Source organism: Anoplolepis gracilipes, chromosome 1, assembly GCF_047496725.1.
Source record: "Anoplolepis gracilipes chromosome 1, ASM4749672v1, whole genome shotgun sequence".
In the NCBI taxonomy this organism is placed as follows: domain Eukaryota; kingdom Metazoa; phylum Arthropoda; class Insecta; order Hymenoptera; family Formicidae; genus Anoplolepis; species Anoplolepis gracilipes.
The window spans coordinates 22,541,553-22,565,408 of record NC_132970.1 but is presented as its reverse complement, the minus strand read 5'-3'; the positions used below and the strand labels follow the sequence as shown (position 1 = coordinate 22,565,408).

Genomic DNA, 23,856 nt, shown 5'->3' with positions numbered 1-23,856 from the left:
ATAAGCGCGCCGCTGCCTAATAAAGTGTCATGCAAATACTTTTATATCTTCCGTTATACCGTTACAATACACAACGGCGCATTGTACTTCCTGCTACTTTGATAAGAATATAAATTGGTAAGTAAACAGCCGGTGGACTCCGTAGTCGCGAAGCTAGCGAACTCGTTACGTCAGTGTACGTACGAAACAATCGAGAGCACAATCTCACTCTAGAATTCTCATGAAATGCTTACGAAATTGTAACATCCAGCTACATCTTCACAGAGATGTTAGATATGTATGTAGATATATAGAGCACTCTTCTCCTTTTTATCACCTAATATAAAGTTCCCTTATAAGATATTTTTAGGATACTAAAAAATAACGTCACATATATTCTTTATTAAAAAAAGGTAATGATTTCTTTATTTTTTTTTTAGGAAATTGAAAAATTAAATAGAACATTTGTGTGTTGCTTAAAAAATTTGTTTAATTTTACTTACGATCATAGATACTATCTTCTTTGCAGTAAAAGACAAGAAACATTAATTTTCAGTCTAATATTTCAAGTCTCATTGAATAATTGCATAATTAATAACGATAATTAATACGAAATTATAACTTATTGTTAGGGAAACAATTTCAGAAACAGAGTAATAATTTTCGACAAATTTGCAACAAAATAAAAATACTATTTTAGATCGTTATCAGTGAAGTATTGGAGCGATCATCGATCAGATTACATCACGCGACATCGCTTTCTCTGGTTCTCCCGACCTTGCAATCTCGTCTTTTTTTTTACATCTCTCCGGATGTGAATCAATCTATATTCAATGCTATGGGCGGACCGGTAAAGGTCACCGGTGACCGGTATGGGTTAACGAACGGGTAGGATAACAGGATGGACTTGGGAGAGCAAATTTTTGCGAAGGCCTGCCTGGAGGTCGAGGAAGTGCCGTGAGAGATCCTGAAATCCGATTCTCTGGTATGGGTGAGTCGTATCTCTTGCCATTCTAGTAATACAATCGATATGCAGATTATTGTAGGAGAATATTTCCTATTATCAATATAATCTGTGTGTATAATATCATTATAGATTTTTTTTAACAGTCTTCTTCAACGTATTGTAAAATGTCATATCTCTTCTTTTTCTGAAATTATATCTAACTTCTAAATTATATCTACGTTATTGTCATAGCATTCATAGAATAAAGATGATATTTTACAGCTGTGCTTAAAACTTATATGACGTGTCAGATCAATAATTTATTAACAAACGCTAATTGTTTTCGTTATAAAATTCAGAAACTCCTCCAACATCAAAAGAAACTCTCTCGCTTAACGTGTATTATTTTTAAATAATACTTTTAGATACTCTGACTCCAAAAATATTTCATACATCATTACTGCGAAATAGGATACAAGACTTGCATGATTCTCATGAGGACGTTGCCGACGAGAACCGCAGCTATTGTCATCGGGATTCATCGTCGTCCCCCTACCCTCTTCAGGGCTCCCCCTTGTCCCCGATCATTTTCACGAGCGCCAAAACGCACGCAGCAGGTAAGATCCGTCGATCGCGAAAGGAGGTGGAGGAAGAAGAGGAGAAGAGATCCATGGCATAGCGTCGTTGTGGAAGGGACGGTGGATCCTGGCGGCCTCGACGTGCCAGCTCCGCCTCGAGTGAAAGTGGGAGATTTTGCTTTCTATCCGTTCGCCTTCGCCAGTGACAAGCGCGCCGTGATCGCGGACGAACGCGCCGTTTTTCGCGGCGATGATACTTGTCGCGCACGGTTGACAGTTCGCATCTGCTGAAGCCGCGATCCGCCAACGCGACGCCGCGTCGAATGGGGACCGGTCGGTCGGTCGCGCGATGAGCTGAGGACCCCGGGTAAGGACCTCCGGCGCGTGCAACTTCATCGGGAACACCATCAGCGGTGACCTAAAGCCAGGAGAGACATGTCGAGGAAACGAAGAGGAGGAGCAGGAGCGACTTTGCGCGGCCACATCTTACTTCTACGCTTGATGTTGGCTTGCATGCTCATCGTCAGCAGTCGCCAAGAGGGTAAATTTATTAGATGATACTCCAGGTCTCCTTCAAGGGAGTTTAGCGGTGCTTTAAGCACGATGGTGTTTAAAACACCGTTTTGTTACTTCGCGTTTTGCTTGTCAGAGCGCGCTGACATTAACGATGCTCTCTTCTCGTGAGTCTTCCATGGGTATGCTTCTCGTGAAAGATATGTTACTCGGAGAGGGTACGAGTGATGTGAGTCTGACGACGCAATCGCGACAGTCGGTAGAAGTTTCAAGTCTTTGCACGGGAAATTTGAATATTTATATTTCTCGCGTTAATCGTTAGATTAAGATTTTTTTTTTATAAATGCTCGTAAAGCTTGGATATTTTTAGAAAAGAATGCTAGACTATTTAAATTCATGGATTTTTTTTTACAAATTCATTTTTTTACAATTCATAGTTATTAATTTGCTAATGAATGGCAGAACTTTAAATCCGAGAATATATGTGAATATTTTCATTTGTTGAGCTGTAAATATATATTTAACAATATATGAACATAGTTAGTACATTAAAAAAAAATCTAATAGATTTAAAATTGAATCTTAATTATTATCAAGGAATAAACGGAATTAAAAATGGAACATCTTAAAATTCGATTTGCACAGCAGATGCTTACGTATTGCTCGTACTTATGCAAGTCCTACTTTCTATCTCGTATTTAAATGACGATTCTTAAGATAGTTTGGCGCTGACTTTTTTTCATAAGAAAGTTTTAAATAAAAATTCTGTTATAACATAGAGCCTACTTTTGAAATTAATTGAGGAATATGTTTTGAAGGAAAAAAAAATATATACACTGAAAAAAATGATCTTGCAACTTCAAAACAAATTTTCTAGGTGTAAAAAATTAACGGAAACATAAATTATTAGCAAATACTGTGATACTGCATATATTTTGCACTTAATCAATTTAAATGACAGAGACAGAATTTATATCTGTACTATTAGTGTAATTTAGACAGAAAATTTTTTTGTGATGCCTATCTTTAAGGCCTATTGTCAAGAACAATTATATTTGTGATTAATATTTGGCAATGGGTTTTAAATTTTCTAGAGGTATTGCTAGAATATTGCTGCTATAAATTCTATACGTGACAAACAATATTCTAACAGATACGAAAAGTAGCGATAAATTTTAATTGAGACATCTAGAAATCTATCTACTATATATATACTTATAATATAATAATATAATAATATAATAAAAATAATCTATTTCAATATATAAAACTTAGTTCGCCTTCGCTAATAACTTTCTCGTTTTCCACCGTTAATTATTAAAAAAATTTGAAAAATTCGAACATACATTATCATTAATAAGGCAAACTCGACTCCACATTAGAAGAAACTATCATTAGGAAATGATGCGGTGGAATTGAGAGAACCGAGTATCTTGCGAAATACGCGCCTATATTGGAGCAACCTTATTTGTTTCTTCGATCATTGTCTGCGCGCTAATGCAATCGTAACTATACTAGCACTCAAGAAGATAGTCTCATTTGCGACCGCGAATACATCATCAAACGAAACGTGGTTTTCGCGTAAATAATGGCCGGTGGTCACGAACGGACCCTCATGTTTGCCCGCGCTAATTCTAAAAGTAGCAATACGCGATACGCAATACAATAGAATTGCGATATAGTTGCCAATAGCGGTGGTCCAGTCGGGCCTTATTATTGTCAGGTCTAATGGCCACAGAGGCGAGCTCTGTCGTGTTTTCTCCGTGTATCGCACTCTCTCGATTTGTAATACCGAGTAGCGTATGTACAATCCTTCGCAATCTTGCCTTTGTTCACCATTGTTATGCTGATCGTCGACGCACGCGAACATCGCGGATTCGCAAATGTATGATTGTCAAAACAATTGTACCACGTTATGCATGGATATGCGCGGAACACGTCATTATAAACGCGTTCTGGGGAATGAATGAGAATATACGGTGTTATTATGCTTTAAGGACTCGCGAATTCTTGCACAATTTGTAGATTTTTACAGTTATATAGAATTATATATATGTGGATTATCTCAGAATTATCGCATTATTTTCAGGACAATTGATGCGTACCAAGCTGATTATTCTTTTGTTAAGAAATTACCATATGCCATAACTCTTTTTGCTTCGAGATTAAATATCTCGTGCTCTCTCTCTTTCTCGCTTCAAATAAAAAATCTATTAAAATAAAACATATATGTTTCAAGAGGACGATTTAGAAGTGTGAAAAAAAGATTTATTTTATTAACAAGCACTGAGATGTAACATACATATTCCTAATGTGCAGCTAAAAAAATTACTAGATGTATAATTTACTACAACATATTAAAAATAATTCAAATATATTCAGCCTTTTATTAATGTCTGATTATGTGTTGTCAACACTTAAAATTTTGCTAATGTAAATAAATTTCTAGATCTCAATTAAAATTTTATCGCTACTTTTCGTATCTGTTACAATATTGTTTGTCACGTATAGAATTTATAGCAGCAATATTCTAGCAATACCTCTAGGAAATTTAGATCCTATTGACAAATATTAATCACAAATATAATTGTCCTTGACAATAGGCCTTTAAGATAGGCATCACAGAAAAATTTTCTGTCTGAATTATTCTAATAGTGTCGATATAAAATCTGTCTCTGTCATTTAAATTGATTAAGTGCAAAATATATGCAGTATCACAGTATTTACTAATAATTTATCTGTTTCAGTTAATTTTTTGCACCTAGAAAATTTTTATTGAAGTTGCAAGATCATTTTTTTCAGTGAATAGAAAATGATATCTCTTTATGGTGAAAGGACGAAAAAAATTATATAATTATATCCACGAATAAAACCAGGTATTGCAATTTTTTTTATAGAATTGAATCAGAATTGAAAATTAGTAGCTGCAATGAAATATCAATTCGTGAAAGTTTCTTGCAATCGCACGTGACTCTAATGAAATCTCGCGCGCGTGGCGACGCGCGAGGCTTCTCGAAAAGGTCGAAACAACTCTTTTGCTTGTTCGAAGACTCGCACAAAAATTCCAATACGGTAGAAAGTGAAACAGTCTTCTTCCTAATCCGCTGTTATTCGAGAACCTGCAATCCCAAAAATAGTTCCTACGTCATGGGAGTGAATGTTGTCCGGTGAAATATAGTTGGACCTTTTTCCTCGTGTCTTTGCTTATCTCGAGTGCATTTCGAATGACATTAAATGTTACAGAGAAATTTGGACGATTTTAAGAGCAACCTTTTACCTTGCCTTGGTAGCAACGAACGACCTTCCACGCGTTTAGATCGTTTTAATGAGTTAACTCATAAAACGGCAGATAGATACATGAACCGGGAGGAATTTGTGATTCGAGTTGGATGAATCACTGGACGACATAAAAATGTCAAACGCATTTGGCGTCTCATTTGATCTTTTATGATTTTTTTCACTTGGTGAAATATCGCAATAATATTTCATGAACTATGTGCTGTTGCCTTTTCATAACTAAATGAAGAAATAATTCTCACATACCTTGAAATGCCAAATGCAATATGACACATATAATACACAACCAATGTACGTTGTAAAAGAGGACTGTAATAAAAATTGAACATAAAAAGAAATAAAAAAAATAAATAAATGTGTTAATTATAAATATAAATCACGATAAAATAAACTACGACTCAATTATTAAAAAATTTCAGAAGAAATATAATCTAAAAAATAATAAATAATAAATTTTTCAAGAGAGAAAGAAAAAAGAGATATAGAAATATTTCTTAAATAGAAAGCTATAGTCTATGAACGGGAAAAATAAATACTAATCTGTCCACGATACATACTTTTGTAATAGTTCAAGATATATTATACATGATTTATATCAGATATTAATCCACAACCGATCTGTTTCGAAAGAAATATCAGATCCTCCGCGCTTTCCATTTCACGCGCTTTATGTCTAACGGTATAACGTATATACTAGTACCTTTTTTTTCTTTCGTTTCTCGTGCATGCGATACGGAACAGTGATCAAGGAATTCGGAGCATCGATGTTGAGTTGAGAAATTACATGCACTCAGAACACTATAATGACCTTCCCCGCGCGGCTTATTTCCCAGAGAAGTGACGCCTTTTCTCAATGCAATCTGATTCACGACGCCCTGCTCTTATGATCCTCCACGGATGGTAGTCATCAGAAACATCTCGCAACATCGCGAGCGAAATTGCGAGATTGGGAAAGTCTAACACATCATTCAGAGGCCAAGAATGTATTAGCTTGTGCTCCCTGAAGGAAACGCTGATTGCTAAACAATAATGTACATGCGTTATTATATAGTTAGAATCCCTTGCACACATATTTGTACTTGTATGGCGCGAAATCACCACGAATTATATATTACTGAACTAATTAATGTTAAAAGAAATATTCCTAAGAACCTAGAATTTATTTTTTTAAATTACAACTATTTCTTTTAAATGGCATACTTTATTTTAAATATTTGATAATATTTAATGAATTAAAATTAAGCTAATAGAGATTTATTAACAAATAATCTCATGTTTATATTATTGTTCAGACACATTTTTTAGGTTTTTTTAGGATCAAATTTACAAGAAAATTATTCGTATAGCAGTAGTTTGTTCAAAGTCACGTGTTATGAAAATATTCTCCTTTGAAAACAATTAGTTAATTTGAATTAGAATGTTGACTATTTCTATTTATACTCATTTAATCGCAATATACAGTTGTATGTCGTTGTAAGCTTAATTTTTTTTAAGATTATATGTTAACATATAGTTTCGCGGAAATGAAATTGCGATTTTTTTTTTTTTTTTGAGAAAGTGTAATAATAATACGTGCATAGTAAATTTCACTACGTAATAGCAACAATTCGACCTTTTCTCGAGAGTAACGGTAGCCTTCAAAGAGATCTTCATTTTAGAGAAAGTTTATAAAATCATACAAGTACATAACTAACTAGGAATAAAATGTAAAAGAAATACGTTTATTATATATCTATACTTATTGCTCGTTTATACTCGCTACAACTAGATACTTATTTACTACCTGTCTATCCGTTACACTCTATTTCACTTACTTCTTTGCTGCTGCTTAAATTTTCAGATTGCATTAACTTAATGAGCGAGTATGGATGTAGATGTATAATATGCTTTCTTATATATATATATATATATATATATACATATAAATATATTTTCCCTTTGAATACTGCTTGTGCAATAACTCTCTCACAAACCTTTGTAATTGTTAATAGAGTAATTAATATGGAATGAAGCAAATAACGCAATGTTAATTAATATTTATATTTATTTATTATTTGAATGCAAATTTTATTACGTTTCTTTTCTGCATTAATTCTTAGCGAACACATTGTATAAGAAAAAATGATGAAACGCATATTTCCTAAAACTCTAAAAAAAATATGAAAAATATACTCTTATAGATATTACATATCTTTTATTAGATTTTTAAAATGATATTTCGGTTCAAGGAGATTAATATTTGTTTCTCTCTCTTTCCCACATAGTAATATTTTATTCATATATATATATATATTATTTTCACCAAGTACTGTACGCGAGTTGTAATCGTCGATAAAATCAGTCGCTAAAAAGTTGTTTTTCATTCAAACAACGAAACACTCTTCGCTGCGACCGTGTTAGAAAGTACATACCTCTTCGTGCGTGCACCTCGTGCAAGCGTTTCGTATGACATACACGTGTTACCGTATTTAGGTTCCGTTTTCACTAGGATTGTAGAGCAGGTCGGCGATGTGCGTAGGCAAAACACGCATCTCTGCTATACAACTCTTATTCGTGCTCGCGTGCGTCACGAATGGGTTAGATAAAAGACTCTTCACGGTAAAATAAACGCACGAATCAAAGTTTTCAAAGTATTGCCGTAATGCACACTCATTACTATTCATTTCTTCATTGTTCGTTTTCCGGCGGCGAAATGGGGCGAGATTTCTCGACGAGAGGCATGCGATAAGTTTGCACGTTAACAGGGTACACGTGACCTCGCGCAAATGTCAGTGACAAAGTTTAAGCGGATCTGGGTTGTTGTATGTATCTTTTATATATCAGTGGGAAGTGTCTATGATTTCATAGTTGTGCAATGTCCTCTTTTCTGAGAACGAGTTTTACGCGCGGCACTTTGCGTTGTTATTAACATATACCTGAAGTAATCAAAGCGCGTCGTATCGATAAGAATCATTCATCGTTCGGGTATGATATATATAGAACGTGCGAAATCATTCCCTTGTCGTGTTATTTAACTGATATCTCATCATCTTTTCGCTAATTTTTTGATACTTTAACGAACTATAAAACACTTGTATTATCAGAGATATATCATGTGTTAAATTATATTAGTAGATTTACTTTCTCGTATTAATATAAGAATGTATATAATTAAAGTTTAAAAGATTCATAAAAGTGAAAGCTATTCAATTTATTTTATCGAGATTTTATCGTGTATGGGCACTTTTTTCGACTATTTGATTGAGCAATGTATCGAAAGAAAAAGACTTTAAAAATATAGAAAGTGTTTATAATAAGATTAATAAATATTATATGAAGGTTGTTTTTTTTATTTTTACTTTTTATATAAAAATAAGATATAAAATGCATACTGTATATTTAAATTTAAAATAAAATAATATTTAGCAATCATTGCGAATAGTTACAATCGTACCTACCAAAGAAGTCACACAAGTAGGTAACCATGAGCAGGAGCTCGAATCGAAGGACGATCGAAAGGAGAACGGCTGCAATTTCGTTGCCTAAGCTTCTTGTGCCTTTTCCGCGCGTTACACTTCGGTCGAATAAACACTTCCTTACCGTGTCCCGATCGTGAAAGTAACGCTCGGGTACGGGAAGTATGCGCTAAACTGACCATGTAAGAGTTTTCGAATTACACCAACGATACATATATTTAATGTTCGACATGGAATAAAAAATATTTGCGAACTAACCTGGTAAAAAGCAAAGGATCCGCTTGAATAATCGTGCTAACACGCTGCGAATCTTACGTTTTCTCTTTATAGCCGCGAGATTAAAATTATCTCCAACACGCGCTAAAAAATCAAACCCCGTCTCTCTTTTACGGTCTGCTCACAATGCGCGGAATTGCGCGAGACATTTTGAGAAGTTAGCGGAATTACATAAGATATGCATAATAATCTCGTAACACTCTCATAGTATTGTCTCTAGCATCGTTATCAGTGCAGAAAATTAAATTTATTTCAAAATGTCCTGTTCTCTTTTCGATATTTATGTATTATTAATAAAAGAATCTTAGTAATTTTCAAATTGTGATACTAATGTATTCTTCAAGCTTGTTTAGCAATTTGATAGAAAGATATATTTTATATTAAGAGATATAATAATTCCTCTTCTGAAAAAGGCATGTTATTTACATATTGTTGCCTTTTTTCAAGTTGTCAAGTTATTGCGACTTGCTTCGCGCGTGTCGTCTGTAGCTGTCAAATTTTGACAGTTTATGTGACAACTTGTCAAAAAATTAAATTAAAGAAAAGTTAAAAAAAATATTAAAGAAAACGAAGAAGAGAAAAAGAGACAAAAAAATACATATATTATATATGCATGTATTGTATATGATGAACCTATGTATAAACTTTTCCCATGATTTTATATGTATATTTAATATCTAATTTATATTTGTGTAATTAAATAGAAAAAAGAAGAGATGAAAGAAAAAAGGAGAAGAGATATACTATTAAATAAAGAAAGAGAAAGAGAGAGAAAGAAAGAAAAAGAAAAAAGAATGGTTTCTTAAAGCCAACCGTAAATATTAAAATTAAATATTCCACAATCAATTAGCATTGCGAAAAAGAAACTTTAACATACACAATAATAACCGTACAACACAATATAAAACATACATAAGATAAATAGCGCGCGCTTAAAATGTTCTAGTAATATAAAAAAAACTGATTGGAAAAGGTAAATTAATATACACTATTAAATTTTCATTTAATTTTTATTTAAAAAAAAAGTAAAACTGATAAATTAAAAAAAAATATGATAAAAAAAATATTTCCATTCTTAATTACTATATCTTTTTTACGCAAAATGAATGCACAAATGTTTATATGGTCGTGCTCCGTTTAGTCGCTGAAAGTAAGTTGAACAAGGATCTTTACCACGCCAAGTCATTAATCCCATTCCCGAGTAATGCGAACTGATTATCTATTACCGCGATTTCATTATTCGCGCGTATCGTCCGTAGTAGCCGATAATATCTGCCGTTAAGTATAAAATATAGCCGGCTTCGAGTCCCTGGAAGCTCAGCTCGCATGAGCTGATCCTGGTCGTTGTCATGATTGCAAAGATGTGTGCAAACGTCCCTTAGAGGGACGTCTCGATGTAAGAAAAACCTTTTTCTCATACAGTGCGACCAATAATTAAAGTACATATATACGATTAAATTGGCGAATAAATTATTGCGCCAACAGCTGATTAAAAAGAATAAAACACGAACGCGGTTTAATCTACACTGGCTTGTTAGTCCGTGTGTTGCTTTTATTGTATTCACACAGAAATTTCGCAGCGTTGATCGGATCGGTTCGATAGCAATCATCGACGATTGTCAATTAACCGTGCGCGCGAGGTAGCAATCATCGTTGCAAATATGTAATTGGCGTTTTACAGAGGTGGATTTTTCTTCAGCCAAGGCATCTTCACGTCGTGACCTTAAAGCCTACGATGTAGTGAAAGAATAAGACATTAAGAATAGGCAACAAAACTAGGACACTTGCAGTTTTTGCAGCAAAAAGATTTCTTCAATATTTCATCTTATTCGTAAAGCTATTTATTTTATCTTTTATTTTTATAGTCAAATCTGATGCTTGTTATAATTACTATCTTAGTGTATATAATTACTATCTTAGTAATGTTGCATTTTATATTTTTTTATTTCGTTGTGTCGCCTTATATTCTGATGGATATGGAACTACTAATCTAATTTAATAGCTTAGTAAATAGTTCAATTAACAATCTTTTAATCATTCGTTTTTTTTTTTGTGAGAGAATATCATCTTTTACTATTACTATTTTATCGTATATCAATAACTTAATAATTGAACTATTTACTAAAATGCAAGATAATAATCCAATAGGATAATAACTGTAACAAGCATCAGATATACAATAAAAAAAAAAAAATAAAATATAGAATAATAGTTTTCTTCTTGATGTGCATATTTATATATCTTAAGCGGAGCCTTGGGTCGGTCTCATGACGATGTATCAACGAAGCGAGAGGCGAGAGATGTGCTTAAACACCTTGTAAGATCAACGCTGCGAGAGAGTAGCGCCGTCGTACCTCGCCTTAATTTATAACCATTCCAATGCCGATCTATTAATCCCGGCCGATTGTAAAAGCGTAGTGAATGCGATCGGCCGGTCGACGGCGCGCGCGGAACGCGTAATTATAATTATCCTGGCTATTTGCAGCCGCATAACTCACGGGGAGGCGCGGTAAAAACGCGGCGCGATCGTTCCGCGGACGACGCGACGCTCGTACATCATTCTGGTGGTCGTCCTTTTTACATGTGAGGCGTCACTGCCGTGATTAATGCACACACGAGTGCGATAAAACGGAGGCATTGGTTTATAACACGTTTTTTTTTCAATTTTACTGCGGATTATACGGTGGCTGTATTCGCGAGAGAAAGCCGCGGGCGAGTAGTAGAAATCGCGTGATTTTCTCTGCGAGTTTTAAAATTAGAGGAAATAGAAATTCGCTAAAACAGCGTCGATTCCTTCCTCCGTCGAGTTTCTTTACGCACATAATTAGCACGAAGAAAAATGATTCCTGTTCTCTAATTTTTACTTTGTAAATCTTTTTTTTTTTCTACCTTCAGAATAATTGATAGAAATTTTAACAGTATTTAATTAATCAAGTTTAACAATTTTAAGGCTCTTAATATTGATAAATAATATAAAATAAACATAAAAAGGCAATGAATCGAATACTATTTGAGAAAGAAATTTCTTTTCACGCCCTACACCCTCGTCGGCTCTTCATTGCCTTTTTATGTTTATTTTGTATTATATTAATTAATCAAGATTTCTAAATTTTTTTTCAATAGGTTTACAAATAAAATAGGCGAGAGATAAATTTCCAACAAAATCGCGCATTAAAGAAATACGACGACATGCGGTCGAGCGAGTTGAAACACCTCGCGAGATTAACATCTCGCGCGGTCGAGAGAGTAGCATATACATATAACCCCGCCTTAATTTATATTCGCGTTGAGTTTTCGAGGTCTCGTCGTCGATCTGATCGCCGTTCACGCCTACGGAACTATTCTAGTTACGACACTGAAATACAAGTACGACATAACGGCGAACATTACCGTGTGGACAACAAAGAGACTTTCGGATTAAATTGCATATCCTGAGGCTCTGCTCAGAATTTCAGTGCTCAGTAACAGATAGACAAGAGAAAGAGAGAGTGATTTTATCTCAACCGCTGCGCAAAGGTCTATAATTGATCAGAAATTATGTAATAATGACGGAAAATAATTGCAGTAATAGAAAAAGTAAATTGGATATTAAAGTTTCCTGTTAAAATGAAATTTTTTAACGTTTTTTGGAACGCTTAAAATATCCATATTTTATATTATATATTTTATATTTAATGATATTTTATATTTTCTTTATAATTATCCATTATATAGTAATCGTGAATTTATATTACATATCAAAATTATATTTTATTTGCAATAAAAATATGTGATATCTCGGTCTAGATTTTTTGTGCTTTCATTATCAATAAAAATTATTTATACGTCATATAATATTAATTGCAAATTATATGAATAAGTAAAAAATTAAAATAAGATTAGAAAAGGAAAAGAGAGAAACTTTTGCTCAAGATGCAATTATGAAAAACATCATTGTCTTTGTTTAATTATTTTCCTAAACAAATATATTATGCAATTTACCTCGTTTTCCTTTCTCTCACACGTCGTAAATTGATGTATATCTCACGTGGCTTTATTATAGCGCACATAACATCGCAGGTACTCGTTACGGTATTCCTCGTTGCTCTCTATCTCATCTAGGCGTATCCGAGAGCTGCCTCCTCCGACTCGTGCACCACAGTTATATTCATCCCGGAGATTATTATCCGATTTATATTGCGCAAACCCCGCTAATAAATTATGCCTGTGCGACTCGTTTAAATGCACGGTACTGCGGCGAAATGCATGATATTTCGCCTTTCACCTTGCTACGATAATGCATTCTGTTCTGATGCATTGTACTCGGTTGGGATAACTGCCATACCTTGGGCCACAATTATACGGAAACAACCATCGAAAATCGGTCGCTGAAAACCGTCAAGACTTCCCGCGATTAATGAAGAGCGAGTAAAAGTCGCAGCATTATGCAGCGTTTTTATATCACTAGAAAAATACTTGCGAGCTGGAAGAATATAAAATTATATAATATGTAATTAAATAGACAATAAAGCTTTTATATACCATGATAGGAGTAAGATTTATATCGCAGTATACAAGCGGTTCGAGCAATGCCTGAATAAATTATTTATTAACATTTTATTGTTAGTCATAAAGAAATATCTAAGAGAAGAAGAAATTAAAATAAATCTCATTTTTTTTCGGATACTTTTAAGGAGTGGCAAACAATAATTTCGCTTGCTTCAAGATTTTCGATATTACTTATAGCTTGATTTTATGGAAAATTACGTACGCATATAAGTATATCAGTTTGTGATATCTTAAATCTGTAAAAATATCTTGTTATATCAGAAAATATTACAGAAACTTGAGTAGAAAAATATATGTATGTAAAAAAATCATATATCTCTTACTGGTAACAATATTATTTACGTGATTCAATTATTGTTGATTTTCAGAAACGGTTCGATCATGGGATAAACTCTCACAGTTGATACCAACAAATTCGGTCTATGAGAAGCAAGATCGAAATGCATCGCCGTCCAGGAATGAGGCCGATGTATCATTGGCACATTCGCTAAACAACAACGTGATGGACACGTCGAAATTGAAGGGGGAAGGCGATCACGTAGAGGAGGAAGAGGAGGAGAAGGAACCTAAACTAGCGTATGAAGAATACGAAGATGAAAATGAAAAGCACGAAGAGGAAGAGGTCGAGGAGGAAAAAGATTCCTCTGATATCGACAATAACGCAACGAAAAAGGAGAGATCTCCGGCGGAAACCAACGTGTCGAATATTGAAACAAAGGACAATTCCAGGGATGAAGATTACATCGAAGATCCCCCCATGAATCAGTACGACAATACATATTATTACTATGATGAATACGAAAACGGAAATCATTCTCATCATTACGAATCCACAGGTGAGTTTAAATAACTAACAAAAAAGAGAAAAATTGACTAGTTCTATTAAAATATTAATAGAAAAAAATTCCAATAACTCTTTTCTTGCTGTAGACAAATTTGACATCTTTTAAATTGAAATATATATATTTAATTTATTATATAGGGTGAGTTAAAGCAACTTGACTATTTTTAAAACGAAATAAAAAAATGAAGTATAACTTAAAAATTTATTTCTTATCAGACAACAATAGGATATAAAATGCCATTTAAGTATATTACTTTACTTTATTCATTTTTTTAAGGCTATAGCCAGATGAGCATACAAAAAGTGCCCCCGACAAGTTTTCAAATAATACTTGGCCTGTCATTTCCTCAGTGTAAAAAAATTTTCCTCAAAATTTCAACTCCTTAATTTTATTATTTCCTGAGTTATCGAGAAAAATTTCATCTTCAGTTTTTATTTTTCTTTTCTGTAAATATTTGAGATAATCCCATATCGATTTTTTTCTGAATACTTATTAACGAAAGACACAAAAAATATTTTTTTATTAATTTCGAATAAAAACTTGATTGTTTAAAAAAGACTAAAATTAAGAAATGGCTCTTTTAACATGTTCCTTTCGAGATTCAATCATCACACTTTTAGAGAATATTCTTTTTATGTCTCAATACTCTTAAATTTTTTCATATTTTTTTCGAGTTAGTGCAACATAGTAAAAAAAAAAAAAAAATAAAAATCCTTTTTTTATTATTTTTTTATAAGATGGAAAATTATTTATTTTTCTTGTAATAATTATAGTAGTAATTATAATAGTAATAATAATAATTGTAATAGTTATATTTACCCTGCAAAATAGAAATATTTTTTATGCAAAAACCATTTTCACAAATACAACTTTTAAATTATTTTTGTCCTTTGACTCACCCTATATATATATGATAAGCTCTTTATATTTTAAAACGTAATGTAACTCTATTTTTATTTATTTCTTCTCTTTAGACGGAGAAAACCTCGATTATCCAGACACGAATTCCGAAGAAGAAGATATCACGCCAGAGAATCAGTCAGAATCAGCACTAGAGAAGAAAGACGAAGATTTCTCGCACGAATCATCTACAATCACCTACAACTCATCATCGAACGAGAAAGAAGTCAACGATACGGTATCGCTAATGGATGCGGAACAAGGCTCGTCCATGGAAGGCAGCGATAAAACGTTCGCCGTTCTTGACGCGTCTGAAGAAAAGTCTGATGACAGCGTCTCCGTCGAGCCGAGTTCCATCCTGATAGGCGGCTCCGTGGTATCCGTGGTGACCACAAAAAGTGTGGTGAACGGTACGATATCAGTGCCGACGACGGTTTCACCGACCACCACGGAGCAAGTCGCGCCGCCGCCATCGACCTCTTCATTGACCGAAACAACGGAACAATACGTAGAGATAACTACGGAGGATTCCTCGAGGATTCTCGCCTCCGTGCAGACCAGCCGAAGCATATCGGGTGCGCGCTTCTTGCCATTTCCGGTGATAGATCGCGTGGAGCAGGTAGAGACCCACGGCGGATCGCTCGAGAGCAAGAAGACGTCTCAGCCTTCGTCCGAGTCTACGGAGAGCATCATCGACAAACTCGACTGGGCGCAGTCTAAGCTGTCGAGTGATCTCTTGCCGGCCGCCATACTTGGCACCGGTGGTTTCCGGAACGCCGGCAATACGTTACAACTGGATGTGCTGGCCGAAAGGGATCGCACGACGACTCGCAGGAGTTTTACCACTACAATCAAAACACCAGTTATTAGCAAGTTCGTACCTCGACGTTATAATGATAGAAGATTAGACGTTGGCGCTACCAGCACGACGAAACCGCGAATTGAGACAGCGATCGATAATCTGGAAGGTTTGCTACCTCGGAATTACGTGTTGAGAGGAACTACACCGAGTATAGGGCTTTCCAAGATCAATTTCAGGTTGGACATGTTGCATTCATTTTTATCAGACATATTAAATAGCTAGACAGTTGACAATAAGTTTTCTGAAACATAAATTTATATAAATTATATTAATTACACACGAGAAAGAGAAAGTATATCAATAGATTATATTAATGAATCACAAGCTTATAATTGAAAGTTTTATCGATGGTAATTGTGCTTTTCTTTCAGGTGGCCTTCCTCAAAATCGGCAACGTCTACGGAAGTGATAGAAACGAAGGCCGCGTCGATCACACCACGAATAAAACCTAAAACTAGTGTTGTCGTTCAAGATATTAGCGCATTCTTACCATCAGGATACAAATTGAAAAAAGAAGACACAGCTGTTACAGAAAGATCGCTTTTAAGTGACATTCTCGCTAAATCCATGGTTGACATTTCATCTCTCTTACCACGTGATTATAATAAGAAGAAGATCGAAGAAGAATCCAAGAGTACTACGATAACGACAACAACGTCGTCGACAACAGTGAAGAATACAAACATTCCCTCGGAAAAGATCGCTTCTTCTATTCAAGATCTCTTCGCGTCTTCCAAGGTTGACATTTCGGCCTTATTACCTAAAGATTATGAACAAAAGAAGCTTATGCCAGTTAGCGAAACCGTCGCAAATAGCAAACAGAATGCAACGGTCACAGAACGAACCAATTCTGAGTCGTCTACTACGAAGAAAGCTGACAGTTTAAAGATTGTGTTCCCTAGCAGACCAGGCGGTCGCAAGCCTATCCATAAAATAACTACTCCACACACTCCACGTGGAGATGGTCCAGGCGCGGTGACGCCAAAAATACAAAAGGGATGGCCGACTAGGTAAAATAATTATCTCTGTTATGTTCAGTACATTAAACTATTCTCAAAGTGATCTTAATTTTTTACTTGTCTATTTATTGCAAGCTATAATTTCATTTACGTTCTATATTCTTTTTTATAATAATTCATATCAAAATATTAAATAATAAATTAAAATTTTTAATAATTAAATAATAAAATAAATTAAAATTAATTAATAATTCAACATATTAAAATAATTCAAATAAAATATAGAAAATTATTATAAAATGACACATCCAATGCGTATATTGCATATATTGTTAACATCTTGGATAATCATAAAATCATATAATCATTGTTGATAAATTTCAGAGCAACTACGGAGTTTACTGGATGGCCAACTCCGTCTACTACACCGATCTCCATCGAAAAGCTGCTGGAAGCTGCGCGCACAGCTACGGTAGCGTCGGTGAATATGTCGCTTATTCCCAGTACAAACGAGATCTCGAGCACATCGTCGACGTCGACAACGACGACGACGACCCCGAGACCAACAACTCCCGGTGTATGCGACGATGAATGCGAGGTCGCCGGCACGATACGCATCATCGGAAACGCAACGTGGGTGCCAGAATTGTTCGATAGGAACACTCGTGAGTGGCAGGAGCTTGCGAATCAGGTGGAACGAGAGGTATCTTTAAGCTTTTTCTATTAATCTCATGAAATATTCGTTAAGTTTTTAATTTATTAAATCACATTTTGTTTTCAGGTGGATTTTATATTCTCAAAGTCCAGTGTTTTAATGAACTGGTATAAAAGTATAAGAATCGATTCCTTCAGGTAATTAATTTTTGTAGATGTAGTTTGAAGTGTTGAAATAGATAAAAAAATGATTAAAATAAATCTAATATGTATATAATATTTTGATTACATAACTAGTGGGGTTTTTGTATTAAAACTTTTGACGTATTACATCTTGAGCATTATTGTTATAAATGAAACAATATCATATGAGGCATAAAAATATATAATGATCGTTTTCAGTCAAGGTAGCATTCTGGTAGACTATTTTGTCGAACTAGCCGATGTACATCAAAAAGTGAACACGCAGGAGTTGAAAGTGATTTTTCACGACTCGCTCAGGACATATAACGCCAATCGATGGAATGAAACAAGTACGAAGGGTTCATTAAGAATGGGCATGTTTACTATCGATCCTAGGTACACCGATTTTGTAGGTACGCATCATGTGCAAAAGTTTTTTTTTTTAATATTCTCGTTTCCCGAATGTTTTTCTTACACATGCATTATTATATTTCCTCAGTGATACCCAAGGCGATTACACCACAATATATGGAGAAGGACGATAAATTGATACCTCAGTGGGCCATCGCGGTGATAGTGATAGGCGTCGGAGGTTTATTATTCATTATCGTATTTGGTGTATCTGTGGTAAGTTGATTAAAATTGTTTAAAGCTTTATATGTAAATCAGAAATAAAACTAATGAACGAAAATGATTTCCAGCTCGTCAATAGACAAAACGGATCCAAGTTGAAACCGACCATGTCCACTATTTACGATGAAGAGATAATTAAACACACGTCGAGTCACAGGAGTGATTACTCGAAACCGGTACACACGATATGGACCGATCCTGACGTCTCTTGGAACGATAAGTCTTTCGAGTCAACTTCTAACAAGGTAAACATGCATTTAGATACACGTTATAGATTAATTTTGTATACAGCCGTGTAATATGTTTATTACCGAGAGCCTGTTACTTTTCAGATCCTAGTTGATAAATCTTTCCAGGATAACAAAAAGTACAATCTATACGACAGTTGGCGATCCGAATGGAACGGTTATTATTATAATCCCTCACATACGAGTAGCAAATATGGTTATGATAGTACCACGAACTTATCGAGCCGTCACCATCCCGATTATGACACGAACTTTTAAATTTAACAGCAATAAAAATTGTTATTTTTTTCTATCAATACAGATTTCGTTTAATTTATTCGGCGTCTCAAGTAAGTAGTTACGAGATCCTGAAATATATATACCTATTCTATTCTAATAATGTGTATATCGCTATATCTTGATACAAAATTCAACACTACATCTTCGTGTAAAACATTTTAAATCATATCAATCTGTTATTTTGTATTCTCATACATATGTATATTAATACTTTGTGTTCATACACTTCGCGAAAATTGTCATCGAGAATTCATTCATTTGTTCTTTATCTTTTATTCACTTTAATGAATTTATTTAATCTAGTCAGAATAATAAATAATCGATAATACTTTTATAATTGGTCGCACTCCACCCAGCGATAGATGACGCCAATATATGTTATCGTGATGTATTTAAAATTGTGGGCATAAAAAATTAGGCGATAAGAAAGTAAGAAAGATTATATTGACAATGAATTTATAAATAACGAGATATTAAGACCAAATCATGTAACGTGTTGTACAGATCTTTTTGTACAATTATTCATATATACATTGTCTTCACATATTCAAATCTATATAAAAAATATAAAACTCTTATATACAGACCTAAAATAATTTATCCAGTGAAAATAAGTTCCCAATCGATGAGATGGTCGTTTCTTCCTGATGATTAACATGGTTTTTGAGCACACTCAGAAGTTTTTGGTATAAGAACGATTGCCTATCCACAAAAAATATGAAATAGTATGACATTACTATTTTTTCTTTTGTGTTGTAATTAATTCCGTTAAAATATGTGGATATAACCACATATATTTGACAGAATTAATTAGATAGTTTTGAAACATTATTGACAATTAAATAAAAATGAGGCGCGTGCCAAATTTTCTATTTTTAAAATATAATTCAAGAGGACTTGGCATATCTTTATCTATTCTACTAATAATGTTTTTAAACGCGCTGAATTACCTGCTAGCTGGCTTGCATATCGATAAATGATCCTGTGGAATCTCGAAGAATTCCCCTATGCCAGGATCTGAAGACATGTAATACGAATTGTAGTATAGCATATTATCTTGTGATGAAGAGAATTTAGCTTTACCGCCATTAAATTAGATTGAAATTTAATCATATGTAAATTAAGTATGAAAAATCTAATACACGATCTTAATCCATCTTAATCCATTACCTGCCGAATTAAGACTGACGAATTGGAAGGGAAACTTTAGCGTGGTTACAAGTGTAGGTTTGGTCTCGGCAAAACTCACAATCTCTATGTGATATTCTTTCAACATTTCTAAGAATTCCTCATGCAATCTTAGCAATTGTGGCGATTCTGAAACGTTAGAATACATTAGTTATTTATTAATTAGAAAACTAGATAAATCAAGAAGATTACCTTCGCGTAGTTCTTGAACCTCGATTGTTGGCCATACCAACATTTGCGTCATTTGCTTCAGAGCTGCCACATGAGAACCTCGGTGAGGAGTACCATAAAATAGAATAGCTTTGGTATTCTTGCAAATACCATGCTTATCTCCAGTTTTCCACTCTATAAGCAATATGTAATAACGACTTGTAATAGTTTTAACAATATAACGATAGCAATATAATAATAGCTTCTTGATATATACGTTAAAACATGTAAAAAATATATGACTTACCTTCTACAAGCATCTTTTTAACTAATAATCCACCCATTGAATGACCGACCCATATAAGTGGCCGCTGTCCCACATTTGCCATTGTTAATTTGCTAACAAATTCTTCGCTCCTCTCTTTAATAGTATTCCTAATCAAATATATATATAATGTATAAAGTATAATATTATCGATATATTTATTATTTATTTTTATAAAAAAAATCTGGTTGAAATTAATATTTCCGCGCGACAATGAAATGTATATAACACTCACTTCTCACTTTCTATTGGGCAAAAAGGAGTCCACATAGACAAACTCGTGCCATAATTAATACCTATGAGTCGTAAGGAAGGTATATCTATGGGCAACCAGTCTTTGGGCCAACATAGTGATCTAGATGTAGAATAGCACTCATTCATGCAGGGATTATCTCTGAAAATATGTGTGAAAATTCACATTAAGATTTTTAATTCACTTGTATCATTCTATAGATATGTAAAAATTTACCCTTTGCAAAAGTAAGGTCCACATGCGTCAGCATTTGTGTTTTGCGGACAATCGTCCAGTACCACTTCAAAGTTTTCGCCTATTTTTCTCCATTCACGTAACTGCAGGTCGCGGGCTAAATCTTTAAAAAATTCCTGAGGACGATCATCGTCGATCATAGTAGATAAATAATCCGTAGTCTCATTTAATGTATTGGTATCTACAATTAAATGTGCAATTTGTTAAAAAATATAGAGATAATCTTTATTTTGACACATAAAATAATAAAATTCAAAGAATTATATGGTCATAGATATTGACGAACCTGCAACTTCAAGTGCAGAGGTATCTATATCGCGTTGTCTCCAAGTAACGAAGACTCCACCAAGCAATCCATGTAGAAATACAACATCCATCTTCGTGGCCGCGTGAACTCTGTGCAGGGGATGAAGAAGATAAACACGTTGCGAGTATTTCGCTCCCTCATTTCCATCTGTATCTAAATTCGCTAATGCACTGATCGCCTGTGCCGACAGACGAATATCGTCGCTGCGGGACCAACGTGACAATATGCCAATCCACCCTTATCAAAGGCAATTCATGTCATGTATACAAACGCAATAACATCACAGAAAGCTCGATAAATCTATCTTACCGGATTCATAAATACTGTTTAAATACTCGGAGTGAAGAGATAGATTAGATAATATTTTTGCGAGTAGTATGCAAACTTCAATGTCATCGTTGCAAATTTTCTGTATCGCTGTTAATATCGGCAAGGCTCCGGCATTGATCAAATCTAAAATCCAAAAAATAAGATACATAGAGTAACCAATTTGTAAAATTAAATTAATATATAACGTATGATATTTTTTATATCTCACGTTTACTGTACTGTTCCACAGATGAATGGTGGCAGATTGCTTGAACACAATTTTTAAGCAATTCCTCATCCCAGACAATTGTTGAGTCCGTCAAAAGGCCTACGCTTGTCAAATCATGATCAAACCATTCTACAAGATACTGTACATCAAATTGAATATATGGTTATACAATGATATTATTAAGTTATAATCACAATACTGTAACATTGTACATGTTAGAAAAAAGTCATTTTCTCTTGCAATATATTTACTGAATAATAATTAATTTTTGTAAATATTTATAACTGTCTGTCTCTTCTAATACCATGCAATTAATTACATACTTATATATATTTTTAACTTCTTTTATCATATTTTATGATTAATACTTTAATTATATTACTATAATTATAATACTATATTTGTACTTTAATATAATTATAATTAATACTTTAATATATGTTCATATACTTACTCGATGTGAATCTTTGAACTTTTTACCAAGGAATTGTGTAAGACAGAGATGTGCATTATCACATAAAGTATTTAAATGTAATAGCAGTGAGTGTACTTGTTCTAATACATCCTGCAAAAATGATTTTACTTATTAATATAATTGTCAAATATGTATAATATATATACATATCTTTCATAAAATGTTTAAAAATTTTAAATGAGTATGTTACATACATGTAAGTTATATTTTACATGATAATATGGTGGTTGCAGAAAGAACTGTAAATTAACATTTGACATTCTTGCGAGGGCTACTGCTGTTCTAGCATCCAACATCTGTGCCAAATGACGATATTGCCAATCTAAAAGTTAGGTATTCTATATTACATACATATAAATCTCTAATATCTGTGTAAGAAAAGTTATCTTGCTACATTAAAAAAAAAACTATAATTGATATTAGAATATATAACAATCAATAAACTTACCTTTCAAATTTGATAGGGAACTAAGAGCAGTCACCGCTTTGAATCGTTCAGTTTTATTCCCATGTTGTGCCATATACAATAATTTATATGCTATTTTATGATTTTTTATCTTCCACCAGTTTTTAAATATATCACTAAAACTTTGTGGCTTCTCCAATGAAGATCTACGTAGGTCCTCATCTTTTTTGAACATAAATACATCTGAAAACAGAGGCCAGAAAATTAAGTAATATTTGTATATTATTTATGTATTTATCAAAAACATAATCATATTGCAAAATTACCTTTAAATCGAGGATCATCGATATAAATATATTGTGCATGTGTTTGTTCTAAGTTTAGAACATTTATGTTGACAGTGGACCGTACGATCTGTGATATTTGTCGCAGTTGATAGAGGAACCAGCAACTTCTACATAATATAAGCAATTTTTCTTTAAATGTGGATACGTTCTTTAATACAATTATAATTTTCAATTCGATAAATTCTTTCTTCCAACTTACCCCAGTATCACAACACAAGTACCACTTGTTTTTAAATAATGCACGTAATTTTTTAAAATTTGTATTCGCATTGTATTCGGCACGTCATAAACTCCTTAATGCGTTCGCAATAAAATCAAACAAGACAAAACGGAAGCAAATTCCATAGTAATATAATATATTTATATTACATATTTATATTCTTGTACTTTGCTTTGAAGTGTCAAAGATGTCAACTTGCCACTACACGCGCGATTGACGTTTGACGTTAGATTGGTTACGTTCAGAAAACAGAATCTT

At 33.7% G+C, this 23,856-nt stretch overlaps 2 protein-coding genes across 3 annotated transcripts; one reads left to right on the top strand and one right to left on the bottom strand.

The window, feature by feature from the left end:
- The first annotated feature begins 1,699 nt into the window (after nucleotides 1–1,699).
- Nucleotides 1,700–19,172, top strand: LOC140664789 (uncharacterized). The gene is made up of 10 exons (XM_072890265.1): nucleotides 1,700–2,044; nucleotides 13,961–14,428; nucleotides 15,412–16,375; nucleotides 16,571–17,209; nucleotides 17,543–17,861; nucleotides 17,940–18,010; nucleotides 18,215–18,408; nucleotides 18,495–18,622; nucleotides 18,697–18,873; nucleotides 18,961–19,172. Exons 1-10 carry the CDS (start codon nucleotides 1,939–1,941, stop codon nucleotides 19,132–19,134), a joined length of 3,240 nt encoding a protein of 1,079 aa, XP_072746366.1. The 5' UTR covers nucleotides 1,700–1,938; the 3' UTR covers nucleotides 19,135–19,172.
- Nucleotides 16,320–23,836, bottom strand: LOC140664797 (protein SERAC1). 2 transcript variants are annotated; one of them, XM_072890287.1, is made up of 16 exons: nucleotides 23,578–23,836; nucleotides 23,358–23,485; nucleotides 23,074–23,274; nucleotides 22,820–22,947; nucleotides 22,605–22,715; nucleotides 22,151–22,289; nucleotides 21,922–22,065; nucleotides 21,592–21,849; nucleotides 21,288–21,486; nucleotides 21,054–21,212; nucleotides 20,801–20,928; nucleotides 20,536–20,688; nucleotides 20,326–20,472; nucleotides 20,106–20,172; nucleotides 19,743–19,857; nucleotides 16,320–16,440 (listed from the first exon to the last, which is right to left on the bottom strand). In XM_072890287.1, the coding sequence occupies exons 1-15, from the start codon at nucleotides 23,646–23,648 to the stop codon at nucleotides 19,743–19,745; spliced, it is 2,148 nt and encodes a 715-aa protein (XP_072746388.1). In that variant the 5' UTR covers nucleotides 23,649–23,836; the 3' UTR covers nucleotides 16,320–16,440. The 2 variants fall into 2 exon arrangements, with proteins under 2 accessions (XP_072746388.1, XP_072746379.1); XM_072890278.1 differs by lacking the exon at nucleotides 16,320–16,440 and having other exon boundaries at nucleotides 19,582–19,857.
- Nucleotides 23,837–23,856: the final 20 nt, after the last annotated feature.